Below are 13,798 nucleotides of genomic sequence, written 5' to 3'. Positions count from 1 at the left end.
CAACCCACACTTAAAGGGGAAAATCACTTAAAGGGGGGGGAAAAAAAGGGTTGGCCTCTACCTTGCTTTGCCCCCTCTGCAGGATGGGAGGCTAAAGCATGAATAGGAGGCAGTACCGGTGATAGAAACAACCAACTATTTTTAATCCCTGTCCTGTTGCCTATCTGCAATCTTCTCCTTTGCAGAAAGCTCTTGTTCAGATTTCCTGGACATCTATTTTCAGTGAGGACACACACCACATGACTGTGCTTAAGACAAGCTAACCCTGGTCACTGAAGAGAGAGCTTTATTTTCCACTTCCGTGTTGTTTATTTGTTCTCATCAGAGTATTTATTTGCAGATGCATTTCTCAGATAAATGCTTTTGAGACACTGCCTCAGCTATAACATCCAAAATTTGGGTTTTAATAAAGCAGCTCCCTTTTTCTTCATCTAGAGATCTTGTAACCTCCAAAGAAACAAGCACATCTATTGCTTTAATACTCTCCATGAATCCAGTCTCCATTTTACTTTTAGCAGAGAGCACTTCAGATGTCTTTGGGATGTTCTACGTTTGTTTCCTCTCTTCTTGTCCTGTTTGTTTTCTAGTGACAGGAATTAGAATTACACGCATTAGCAGGATTGCTCTATTGACTGAGGATCAATACTAGATTGCTTTTCTCCCCTCAGCTGACAGCTCCATCCTCCTCTGACTCCAGAAATATTCATCAAAGTAACAGTCATTCTACAGAGTCTTTATCTTAACTTTATCATGAATGGCTTAGCAGACGCAATGCTTTCCATATATCACCTCCTTTAATGCTGCCTTTTCTTTCCTGTTGGAGAGACACAGAGATGGCTGATAGTGACTTTCTGGGGAAAGTTAAAGCCATAGTTCAAACCAGCAGAGGCTTAATGACATCGACACATTGCAATAGCCTTAAAATAAGAGATAAAACTTTATACAACAAAGCTATGGATTTCTTTTTTAGGGTAAACTGCTCCTGAGGTTTGGTGTCTTTATTTCCAGTGTTAAAAAGCTGCATGTTGCAAAAGTGAAAGACACAAAGTGGTTCAGAAGGCAGCTGGGCTTTGGTCAAAAATACCGAAGAATGACAGCACGGGTTATGGCATCCCCTTGTCCGGAGCTGCTGCCGGCTGTGCCTCCATAGCAGGGCACATTGTTACAGAGGTAGTGGTTTCTATAGCAGCGAGTGCTATATAAAAAGCTTGACTTTTCCCTTACCTAGGTAATCTTTACACGATGTAAGGAAGCTGGGAGAGAAAAGACACAAACCTGCATCTGTGCATGTTGCAGGCAGGCACTGAGCAAGTATCGCACTAGGGGTGCCGTGGGGATCAGCTACCTCTGGATTTCAAGACTCACCTTCCACTTATGTTCTGTAGCTATTATTTATTTCTGATCATTTCTATCAGGGAGGAGGTGCCCTGAGGATTTCCCAATTTCCCAGCCACTCCATATTAAACCCACCTCAGTTCCTTGGCTCCTTGTGATGATGAGGACTGTTCCCTGCGCTCATACCCACAGGCATGCCCCCAACTCACCCCACGGTTCCCCCCAAGGCGAGAGCTGTCCCCAGGACTGCCCCATGCTCTGCCCCACAGGCTTCCCACCTCTCCAGTACCAGCCAGCCAATACCCCCAGGCTGCACAGAGATACACTGTGCCCACCACCCCCAGCCTAAAAAGTCACCCCACTCCGCTGAGCTTATTAGGGTGTGCAGATATATCCTTTATCAGGTGACCCCTGGTTCCTACATACATAGTACCCCTGCTCTATATGCTCTCTAGAATGAATTCAAGGGTTGCACCTGACCCTCAGTTCTTCACCCCAATTCAGAAGACATAAAATAATATTCTACAATGTGCATCTCATCTGGTTCATTTGAGGATCATAGATGTCAGATTTGCTACTTGGATGATATTTTTAAATCCTGACTGTGCAATGGCACATTGCTACATTTAGCACGTTGCTTAAGAACACCAAACAGCATTGCAACACAGCTTTTTGTGCTAACGCAACCATTTTTTGAACAGTGAACCCAGCTCACAACCACTGGACCTACTGGTTGGCCCAATTTTGGTTGGGATTATGCATGCTTCATTTGCCCGGTGACATCATCAGAAGCTATGCCATCAGCTGACCAGATACCACCTTTGTATTTAAATTGAAACAGAGTTATCCCACAGTACACACAGACATGAGTGGGAACCAAATCAGGAGCACATCATCACACACATAACCTCGCCCTGCCTCCAAATCAGCTTCTCCAGCCACTCTCCATGCCAAAACCCGTAAGAGCCACACCAGACACAATATCCTCCAACATGGTGATTCCATCCCAGACTGATCCTCCCCCTGACCATGCTTTCTGCACCACTGGCGAAGTATAAAGGTAAGCCAGCTGAAGGACCAGCATGTATGGGTGAAATCTCTAAAGAATGATGGCCCTTTGGAATAAAAGCTTGCCAATTTGCATATTAAAAAAACAACCCAAAACACTGCTATCAACAGTGTCTAAGTATCAGCTGCAGAAAGGAAAAAAATGTCCTTTCCTGGCATATCCTTTAAAGGCCTAAAATCCCCCCGCAGCTAGGATTTTCAGAGGCACATAACTTATCCCATTTTTCCTTGAGCAAAATGTCCAGCTCAGTCAACAGAAGTTTTGCTTGAGTAAAAGCTACTTCTTTAACCAAAAGGTGAGGAAGTTATAAACTGACAGGTTTGGGTATTCAAAACATATGCAAAAATGCTCTCATAAACAAAGGGAGTTTTAATATTCATTTTAATGGGAGAGCTCATATTCTGCTGAGTGCTTACATGAATCTCTGCTTCAGAACTGCCGTGCACTTCCTACTACAATAGATTAAGTCAAAAAATATCCTCTTCCTGCTGAGTGATTCTGATGTATTATTTACTGGCAGCTTTTAAAAAATAAAATTATTCACCATTTAAATATTGAGTGTAAATTTGTCTTCAACTTATCTGCATTAATCCTTTTGTTATTAAACCAATTAGTGCACTGGCTTAGAAAGTTCCTCAGGACATAAATTTCCACAGCACAGACGTTTATTTGAACTGTAAACAGAAGCTGAGGGTTGCTATGGTGTGATCTTTTGCTCAAAGTCTATTTACTTCTCCCTGCTAACAACAGTACCAATAGTGGAGTCCACAAAACATAAAGTATAAAGTAAAGCAGCTGTCACACACCATGGCATTGAGAAGTCCTTACTCTAAAGAAATTAATCTGAACGCTCACCACAAACAAAGGTATGTAGAAAAGCAAGATAAACTCTTTTTTCTAGCTTAAAAACGGTATTTTAATCTGTATTTTGTGATAAAAGCTTTAAAAAGAAAGCAGCAATTTGAGAAGTCTGCTTTGATTGTTGCTGTTTTCTAGTCCTGTTGCAAAATTGCAGTTTGTGCAAGGTAAGGTTTGTAGCACAGGTGAATATTCACATTATGGCACATTAATGAGACCCTGGAGGAATGGGAACAGGCAAAGAGCAAAGAGATACAGCAGAAAGGTGCTTGTTGCCATGTCCCTAAATTAGTCTTTTGCAAGAGTATGGTACCATTTTAACTACGGAGCTAGTGCAGGCTATTTCCAAAACAGATGTTCTCATTCACCACCAAATCTTCTAGCTCCTATGAACTGCCCTCCTACTGGAACTACAACTATAAGAAAGTCCTGCTTTTTATTTTATGCTAATGGCATAGGTGTTTTTCATAATGAGACTTGCAAAAACGGCAGTCCAAACACATCCTTAATCCTCCAATTGTAAGGTTTAAGTATATAAACAAAACTCTTACAAAAGAAGAATGGCTGGAATTGGGAATATAAACCATATCAAATAAAGGAAAAAATCCCACATACTTTCCTCCAACAGAAGATTGGAAATTTAAATTACTTCTTCTATGAAGTTCCCCTGAAATTCTCCCTTTACTCCTGGCTAAATCCCTTTTAAAGAGCAAATCAGTAACAGAAAATATCATGCCATATAATGCAATCACTTAATAATAAACTTCTCCCACTAAGGTGGGGAACGCCTCCGATTCCCACCCAGAGACCAGGGCCAGGCACTATTTTCCTAGTGTAGGTGTAGTTATAACTTTCTCTCATATTAAGAAATCTCATTTTTGACATCTGCCTGTAGGATTCTACAAGGGTATCTCCACCATCCTTACAGGTAATGGAGGTCTAGGGAATATATCTACAATAGCAGGTAATGTGGAACTGTGGAGTGAAGTGAACTGTTATTAAGGACTCGCAAGGACATTTAATCCACCCTGCAGGCCAGGGGATGCCTGCTCTTTCCTAGTGGGCAGCGTTAATGTCCAAGAGCAGCTGGAGAGTGGGTGCAGCTCACCTTCCCCAGCAGCAACCCATGAGTCCCCATAGACTGCATATTCCAAGGCCATGCCATGGCACAACCCATAATACAGTAAGTGGAGATGACTGGGAGGTTTGCTTGAAAGACACTCTTAACTGGACGTCAGATGTCAATATTGATGCACTCACAGTCATCCAGTGCAATCCGACAGCCTTTCCCTGCCTTTCCCTTCTGCTGTCATAGAAAAGACACAGGTCTCTTGCAGATTTGCTATGGATCTGCTGGCCCTGCATGGATTTCTCAAATAGCCTAGGACTTTCTAAATGGCAGTAGATGCCTCTGTGTGTGACTAACTCAACTGACCCAACTAATTTTGCACAGGTTAGTCAACCTGAAACAATTTAGAATACATTTAAAGGATCCTTAGCATGCACAGCAGACAAGAACCAAGACTTGCAGAATGCTCTTCTCATGGTTTAAATTACCAATGATCTGGAATGCTGCCGCAGATCCTCAGGAACGAAAAAAGCACACCTGAACATCCCTACTTTGGTTGCTACCTTTTCCATTCTTTTAAAATATACAGAAGTCTTGAGTAGTCTGCCCGGAAACCAGGGATGCAGGAAGCCCAGTATCACAGATCTTTGAGATTCCTGCTGTTCAGCAGCAGGAACAAGGGAAGTGGTAGGAGACCTCACCTGACATGGGGTTCTCCATGCTGTCAGGCCACTGGCTTTACTCTGCTCTCTGTCCTGGGAGTCCAGATCCTGGAAGCGTTTTGGAAACCCTGCTTCTCATTCATCAAAGGTTCACTGATCTCATTTTATTTCAAAATGAAGTATTTCAGGTTAAACAGGTCAACAGTTTTCCACAACCTCACATTTGAAAGCTGAAAGTTTTTTATGATGGACGTGGCTGGTAGGTACACTTACATCAGTGCTGTGATCAAAGCTGGATTTTTAAAGGGAGGCATATAATCCTCATGCTGCATGTGTGTAGATTATGTGCATAATCCACACAAAAAGTAGGATAAGGTCTTGCCCTTTTCTCATTAAGTGGTCAGTTGTATGCAAGTAGGATTTTATCCTAGTTCTGCAACTGTATTTTTAATTGCATAGCTCTCTACCGCTTTGGAAGCTTTCTAAACTTAAGCAGTAACCTAAGCAAAAGGTTTCCTAAAAACTTGGACCTGTCCTGAAAACTGGAATATAGCCCATAAGAGCCAGGCTCCCGTTTTCATTATTAAACCATAACAGGATCATTAATGAAGCATCTGGTACAATGGAAGTCCAGTCTAAAAGCTTTTCAAAGTCTGTTTGGCTGCTCTGGCCCTAAGGTCTCCGGCTGCAGCTGTTTTCCTTTTGTTTTTGCCTTACTGTTTGAGTTTTTGCATGTGAACTGTTGCAAAATTGAGCTAAAAATACAAAGGTCCAAACACATCCAGGAAGATTTCATGTTGTTCTCGCTGTCCCCTTCTTCAGGGAGAAAAAGTTTCCAGCTCCATAGCAAAACAAAGAAGCTGTCTACAACCATAGAAGGAATAAGGCTGAACTGAACTACAGAACAGTGCAGGTGATCCAAGAAAAGAATGGCAAAATGGACTGTGCTTTCCCAGTACACTCTGTTACTTTCTTTTCTGGGTCTTACGGAGCATCTGTCTCATTGGCTGTGAGTGTATGTTGTCAAAAGGCAGGGACTGAGAATGGAATGAGGTAGGTAAATGGCTGACATATCTGTGTAACACAGGCAATGCGACTGTGACCAAATCCTGCTCAGCTTACAGCATTGCCCAGTAGGAGGATGAAATAAGTTAAAAAAGTTTACAAGAATAAGTTACAAAATAAGTTACAAGTTGAAACAGGAGAGGTTCTGACTATATATAAGGCAAAACTTCTTCACCATGAGGACAGCCAAGTGGTAAAACGTGTTACCCAAAAAGGTTACGCAGTCTCCATCCTTGGAGGCGTACAAGACCAATGGCATAAAGCCTTGAGCAGCTGGTCTGATGTCATAGCTGACCCTGCTCCAAGGAGCAGGTTAGGCTGGAGACCTCCTGAGGTCCCTTCAGACCTGAATTCTCTTGCCACCAGATTCTAGCGTATAAAAGCAAAGGCTATACACAACTCCCCCTACATCCACTTATGGGAATATCCTGCCTTTAGGAAGAAATTCCTTCTAATCCCAACAGTCAGAGTTGGCCAAACACCAGCCTGAAGTGTGATTTAACACTAGCTTCCACATTTAAGACGGAAACCTATACTAATAGGAAGCTGCAGTGAAGATGCTAAAAGCTTTGCTGAAAAACAGATAAAGGTTGTAACTGACATGTTCAGACAAGGCTTCCCACCTTTAGACTCTGACACTTATCTTGAAAAGAACTAGAAGGAAGTAGCTCAATTCTCACCCAACAGAACTTCCAAAGGTTAAGAACATTTGAAAAAACAAGCCCCTTTCATTTAATAGCCAGAGACACAATTTAAAACAAATTTTAGGTACCCCGATTTGAAAACTTTGCCTAACTTGCAGCAGAGAATTTTTGATATATCACATCAAAACAGAAAGTTAATGTCCCTTCTGAATACGGAGAGCAGATGGTAGGTGAAACAGTGTATTAAAGTGTAGATCAACAAATAGACTCTTAGATGCCGGAGGAGATAGTTAAGAAACAGAGAATAATCAAAAAAATAACAGCATCTTGAGCATTGAAATATAGAGTGATACACACCTGGAATATTTTATTTCACAGGATAAAATGCTTCTGTAAATACTACAGTGCCCCCGGAAGAAGAGAGAGAAAACTGAATCTCTGTAGTATCTGTGAAGCAGTTTCTCTTCAGCTGTTATAAAGTGACCTGTAAGCTGATACTGTTAACAGATGCATACCACAGGAGCATAGAAACGGAGGGCTACGCCAGACTTCAGAGGTCAAACTGATGCCTTAGGTCTGAAGCAGTATGAAGCACAGCCTTTTCAGAAGTACTTAATCACTTTATACAGTTAAATTCTCTTAGACATGTTAATGAACTGTCCAAGAAAACAGCAAAGATGAACAGAATAAAGCCAAGCTCCACTATGCAGTTACCAAAGCTCCATGTCATGGTGAGGATGTGACTTGAACAACTCTGACTAATGAGGACAACTTTGGTTGTCCAAGTGATATTGCACTTCTTGACAGCATCTAGCCTGTAAGATGAAAATTATGAGAAATACCACAGAAAACATTCCTCAGCCAGTGAGGAACACTTCTTATATTTATAGTTCTTTCTCCTCAAAACAGATACTTGCAAACAACCTTACTCACACACCAGCCCTGCAATGCTCCCTCCCTGAAATCCCATCACGTTGCTCAGGTGGTAGGTTTAAGAAGACGACTTTAATGTAACAGGCTTGCATATCCTATGGAATAGTTGCTGCTCGATATTTTTTTCAGGTAAATAATATTTTTTCAAATAAGTCATTTTTGTTTCAAATAAAGCAAACTGCATATCAGTAGCTAACATATTTTGTAACATTAGAATTTATATTAAAAGAAAGGAACGAAAAAAATCCACAACAGATTTCTTACAGTCTGCATTACAGCTTTGATTTCATTTTGAAGTGTCAGACTCTGTGGCACCGGAAGCAGACATTCCCGCGGTGGCATTTGTAGGCCGCCGACACAACAGACACTCAACTTGCCAGGCTCTCTCAGCAGAACTGCATTAAGATGAGAAAGAAGTTGATATTTTTTAATGAAAGCTACAGCAAAACTTAATACATGAGGCCTTTAATCAAGCAGCTGCATAATCATTTAAAAGGAGTTTTACTCCAAACTGGTAGTTTGCAGGGTTTGTTTCCATTTTGGCTGCACACAGCAACCCAAGGCACTCTGCTCCTGCCAGACCAAGCCATAGCTTGGATCTCTCACCTCCAAGCTTTCTAGGGCCCTTGCTGGTTAACGCCCAGGGTGAGTGAGAAAGCACCGCAGTAATGCTCTGCCATCCATCACTTCTCTGCTGGGTGCCCAGCATCCTCTGACCGATCACCTAACACCCCGCCCTGCTAACCATTGCCGTGACCCTTCTTCCAGTCTGCAATCTTGACTGACTTGACTGATCTTTATTCATTTGAGGAAGATGATAATGACAACGCAAATGTCACTATTCGAGGCAGGCAGCACTGCTCATACCAAAGATTTACATGAGGATCTCTGTCCCATTCATGAAATGGCAGATATCTTCCAAGTGGTGATCTGCTCTGGTCTCTGGAGAGCTGCCCTCTCCTCCAGCTGATGATCTTGCTCCTGCCTCTTATTCACATGTGACTTATACAGTGCACTTGTGTTTTTAAATGTGTATGTTTCTCAAATCTCTACAACCTCTCACAAACACAAACTTTCTTACATGAAAATTGCTGTTGATTGAATCACTGTCACACCTCTCAGAAATTTGCTCTTCACAATGTGAAATAGCTGTGATCTTTCTTCTTTTACAGGTGAGCTTGTTGAGACACAGGCAGGCATACCATGCATCTTCTCCTAAATTCAGCAGCAGATCTAGGAGTGGGAGAGTCCAGAAACCCTTATAGCTCCCTCTTCCACAGTCTGAGCTGTACAAAACATGGCATGAACATTTGGCAACACTGTCCTTAAGGTTTAGGAGACATAACTTTTGTAGGAAAGTATCCCAACACAGTACTGTGTTGTAAAGTGCAAACCAACACTGGATGTATACTGTAGAAGACCTGGATATAAAGGAGAAATCTGGGAAACACAAATGGGCTAAAAAGGATTTCAGACCTTATTCCTGTAAGCAGGACCACATGGGAAAATCAGATCAGTCTCACTGACTTTGACAACGCCCATCCTGGACCAACATGCACTTCCAACCAAAGCAGCAACACATTAATCTCCTGTTATTATTTCCCGTCTCTAACGTTTCTCACATTTAACCAAGCAATTTCCATTAAGTTTTTCAGTGTTCTGGAATAAGCCTCTGAAGTCCCCGTCGTCCAGTGCAATGAATGAGAACTTCTCAGGCTTCAAGAAGCTTGTTACTATAAAAAAACAAAACAATTTTTAGAAAAACCAGCTCAGAAATTGCCTCTGTACCAGGACATCAAACACTGACATACAAAACCTGATTATCTTAACAACTGCTAAATTTAAGTAATCAAGTTCCAGAAATGTGTATTTTAAAAAGAAGGCAGTGTGTATGAAGTCAAACATTAGCTCAAGTCTTGCATAACTGATACTGCAATACCCTCTTGTGGTCAAATAAAAAGGGTTTATCTAAACACCTGAACTTTTTCCTCCATAAAAAAGCCTCTCTAGACTTTCTTCCTTTGACAGGGGCAAAAAACGCACATATTTTTCACAGATGAATTTGTAGTGCCTATCATCACTTGTCTGGCAGCAACAAAAGCCTAATCTCAGTCAAGTTCTTCCTCAGAATGACGGGCACCGACACTGCTTGTCAAATAAACTAATCCCAAAATAAACTCCTAAGCAAAGGCACCATCTCCTACAGTGACGCTCATAACTTTTTTCAAGTTTCACATTCCCAGCCAGAAAAAATAAAGATGCCATAATAAATTTACAGAGATACATATAGCATGAAGCCACAATAAATATCCATCTCTTCTACTACAGGATGAAAGGAAGGATGCAGTAAATCAGTCATACCAATTCAAGTGACCTCCCTGCTTAAATGCCCCAAGTTCTTATAATGAACAAATAAAATGCTAAACTGGCAGATGGTAATATGAGGGGAAACAGTTCAGTATCTGCAGCAGTTATGCTGAGCTGTTAATTCAGTAAAAGGCCTAAACGGGCTACTAGCAGTAAGTAATCTAGAGTAACACCCAGAAATGTCATCTGCACTCACGTTGATGTGCTTTAACGGTGCATAACCACTCCCTTAATGACTTCTGGTCCCAATAGAAAATGGGATAATTTTCAAAATATCAGCTCTTAGTGATCTGTTTTTGGAAGCAGCTACATTTTAAAGTTGTATTATTGTATGTTTAAAAACCCAACTTATTTAAACAGCCATGATCCATTCCCATCTATTATTTCCAGAGAAATGGACTGAACACTATGAAGTGTCCAAAACATGCATGTAGACTCAGAGTTTGTTTTTGTTTAAAGCCTAAAGAAGTCCTAAACAATTAAGACTTCCTTCTTTTCTGAGGTTGTGGGGTCGTCTCAGACCAACAGATCTGCCTTTAAGCTATGAGTTCACTTCCAGTAAGATGTTCTGAGAGGCACTTTGTAGCCCTGCATCAAAACCAGTTACAACTCCTGCATCTTTGCAGATACCACTCAATAGCATAGACTTTAAACATCTGCTTGCAATCTTTCCATCCAGTTTATTCAGTGGCTACAAGTAATCATCTGGAAGCTATGTACTCAGCTCAATAACCATTTTTAGTTTATTATTATGTTTAATTTGCAGAAATTGACTTGAAGGAAGGATTGGAATTAAAATAACACGTGAACCTGTAAGGTCACAAATACTTGAAGAGGTGACTTCACTCCACAAAAGCCCAACAGGCTGACTGTAAAGATAAACACTGACATTTTGGACAATGTTTTGAAAATTCTCACATTGTATACTAATAATCCTTTAAAGTTACTTAAAAACTACTTCTCATAGTTGTTTAATATCTTTGGCAAAAATCTCTAAGTACTTAAAAGGACTTCTGACGATCTCTGACTCCTCTTTTATTAAAATCAGAAAATAAGGAGCTTTCAAGGCACAGATTCATTGAAATACCTTATTTTAAACTGACAAGCTCTGACCCAAATAGAGTTCAAGGCTCCAGCAGCTCTCCCACTGGGTCTCTGCTCCCTTTCTGGTGAAAGTCAAACTTGTTTCCAATGGAGACAGTAAACACACCATGGAAACCAGCAGCTTTCAGGAGATTTTCAGCAATACATAACCACAACAAAAGTCCTCCTGACATACTCAGCAGCAATCTCCACAGCACCCTTTGTGACTAAACCAGACTTTATTGTTCTGAGGATTCTGTATAGAGGGTGGCCTCAACTGCAAGCAGTAATCGCCTCAGGAGTTTGCTGGTTACAGCTGGAGAACCAATGGCTTTCAGTAACAGTCATTTCTTATAAAATTCCTGTTACCATGAAAACTCCTCCAGCATTCAAGCAATGAAGGAACATAAAGCAGTAGGAAATAAGCATTAAATAAGAGGGAAGTAAAACAGTGCCAAGCACTGCCTGTCAGTGCTGCTGTGCATGTTCATTTTCTGAAAGCACTCCAAATCGGCAGCTAAAAGAAAACATTAGGAGAGAAGGAGCTTTGAAAGTGCAAACGATCGCAGGTTTAACTTTCCTAACAGTCACAATATATCCAACAGTACTGGGGATACAGTGAGTCTCAAAATGGACAAGCTGGGAAAGGGTTCTGGATTCAGGAGAAATACCTTGGTTAGGTCTTGGCAACCAGCAACCACACCTCTGCGGCAACCAGCCTCAGCTCCATCTGTGTCTCTCAGCAGCACCCAATCCAGAAGACCTGTCATTGCACAACCGGCTGCTCGGGCCTGGGCAGACAAGCAGGCAGCACTGCAGCAGGACCAGGTTCAACAGGATAAGATCTGGAGAGAATCTGCGGGGGCTGAGCAGAGAGGAAGAAAGATCTGGTAAGTCACTTGTTCCAGTTCATGCTTCTTCTACTCATCTTGACAATGGTACTCATGCTCCCTGACAGCCTTAGGGCTTGACCCAAAGCCTACACTATCAAAGGAAATCTTCTGTGGGGGCTTTGGATCAGACCCTAACACCTTTCTTTCTAAGATTGTATTATCTCTGTTTTCCTTCACTGGATGAAATCTATGCTAATATCTCCTGGCATGCTGGGCTTAAGCTTTAAGAGAAGAGATGCAAAGAATTACACGTTAAGTATCTTTTAGCTTTTTAGAAATTTCCACAATGAAGATATAAATGTGCCAACCTTTATAATTTATTGCAGACACACTGATACTATCACCTCTTCTCATATTCTTGTAAATGGCTGAAATGGAAGCTGAACAGTGTGTTCTGCCAAAATATGATTTTGCATTCCCAATCTGTAAATCTGCTGAACATGCCCCATTGTTACCGTGTTTCAGCAGACTGAGCTGCACACATACAACCTAAGCTTTGACTGTGTATACACCAGTGACCTGAAGGAACCCAAAATTAAGATCCTCTCTGTCTCTGCCACATGTCTTGAGTAAGTGTTTATGGTCATACTTCAGCACACAGCATGAGCATGTCTACTAGCAGAATATCCTGCGTAAAAGTAAAATCAGATCCAGTTCCCACTGCACACTAGCCAAGCTAAAGGAAAGGGAGGAAAAGAACATAAATTTTAGGATTTTTTAGAATGGGAGAAGAAACCATCTGAAAACCTCCATCCTCCTCAGCCTTCTGGAGAAGGTACAAGTCACAGCTCTGATTTCCCCAGAGATGCATTTGCACTCGTGTCTGGCTCCTTTCACCTGAGGGAAAGGCTGACACCAGGGCTGTGACTCATGCAAAGCCAAGGCCATGGTGGCAATGTTACTCTCTCCCAGTTGTGCACTTAGACTCTTCCCAAACAGGCCCAGCACGTTCCATACCCATTCCCTAGCTAAGGCAGCAGGAGGGACTCTCCGTCTGTGCCTGCCCCCTGGGATTCAGTCATGGATATCGGTGCAAACTCACCTTCACGGGTAAGTAAGATAACACATCATACAGCTGATGCATGTCCTGCTCTCCAGTCCCAGCTACGAAGACAGAAACTCGTGTAAAAGGGTAAGAGTAGGACAGGCATGTGAAGGACAGATGCCTAAAGCTGGATTCATCAGACTACATGTGCCTGCACTGAACTGTCCTTCAGCTCCACATCCCCATCCCAAAAGCAATGATGGGGAAAGGCTGCTATGTGTTGTTGGTCTAATTTGAAGTGGACATAGGTAAACATCTGAGACCCAAGCATTTCTCAGTAATTAGCACCATGCAGTAACACCCAGATCTGGTATGTTCAAATAGTGGCTGGCATAGGAAGATAACAAATTTTAGGACCTCTGTGCTGTGCTGGTATACCAAGACATACAGTGAGAAACACAATAAGCATATTAGCTCTTATTTGCACGTAGGGCATTTCTGCCCTGGACAGGGGAGTGCAGCACAGCAAGCCAATGCTCCTAGCTCCACGTGATACGTGGCTGTGCTGTACAGGCAGGCTCAGCCCAGAAGAATGTACAGCTTCAGCACTAAATCGATGAGCTTAGATACAGCACTGCATAGGCACGGGTATCCATCTCAGAGAGTCAACCCAGGTGTCCCTTGGGCCCTGCTGCAAATGCAGCTGTAGATAACTGTTTCCTCTATTGACCTCACAGTACTTTTACAATAGCAGGTGAATGTTGGTTTTCTCCATTTCAGGCCAGGGAAAGCAAAGGACAGAAAATCAGAGGACTTGTCCTATAGTCCCACACAA

General features: G+C 41.9%; 1 protein-coding gene and 1 long non-coding RNA gene across 3 annotated transcripts in view; one reads left to right on the top strand and one right to left on the bottom strand.

Annotated features, from left to right (window-relative positions):
* The first annotated feature begins 2,774 nt into the window (after positions 1-2,774).
* CIMIP5 (ciliary microtubule inner protein 5) overlaps positions 2,775-13,798 on the top strand; it is a 12,537-nt gene continuing 1,513 nt past the window's right edge. Inside the window, exons 1-2 of one of the 2 annotated variants that reach the window (XM_075086819.1) lie at positions 2,775-6,046; positions 11,832-11,975. In XM_075086819.1, the coding sequence (XP_074942920.1) occupies positions 5,931-6,046; positions 11,832-11,975 (260 nt within the window). In that variant the 5' untranslated portion in view covers positions 2,775-5,930. Of the gene's footprint in view, positions 6,047-11,596; positions 11,976-13,798 lie in introns of those variants that run through there. The other variant, XM_075086818.1, reaches the window with a different exon arrangement.
* The window catches only part of LOC142054351 (uncharacterized), a 17,263-nt gene continuing 11,154 nt past the window's right edge, over positions 7,690-13,798 (bottom strand). The window contains exons 2-4 of the long non-coding RNA XR_012659496.1: positions 11,757-11,950; positions 8,717-9,368; positions 7,690-8,030 (exon numbers count right to left, since the gene is read on the bottom strand). This is a non-coding gene — a long non-coding RNA (uncharacterized LOC142054351). The remainder of the gene's footprint in view (positions 8,031-8,716; positions 9,369-11,756; positions 11,951-13,798) is intronic.

This window comes from Phalacrocorax aristotelis, chromosome 3 (genome assembly GCF_949628215.1).
Source record: "Phalacrocorax aristotelis chromosome 3, bGulAri2.1, whole genome shotgun sequence".
Classification (NCBI taxonomy): Eukaryota; Metazoa; Chordata; class Aves; order Suliformes; family Phalacrocoracidae; genus Phalacrocorax; species Phalacrocorax aristotelis.
Note: the sequence above shows the minus strand (reverse complement) of the source record. Positions and strands in the feature narration are given on the sequence as shown.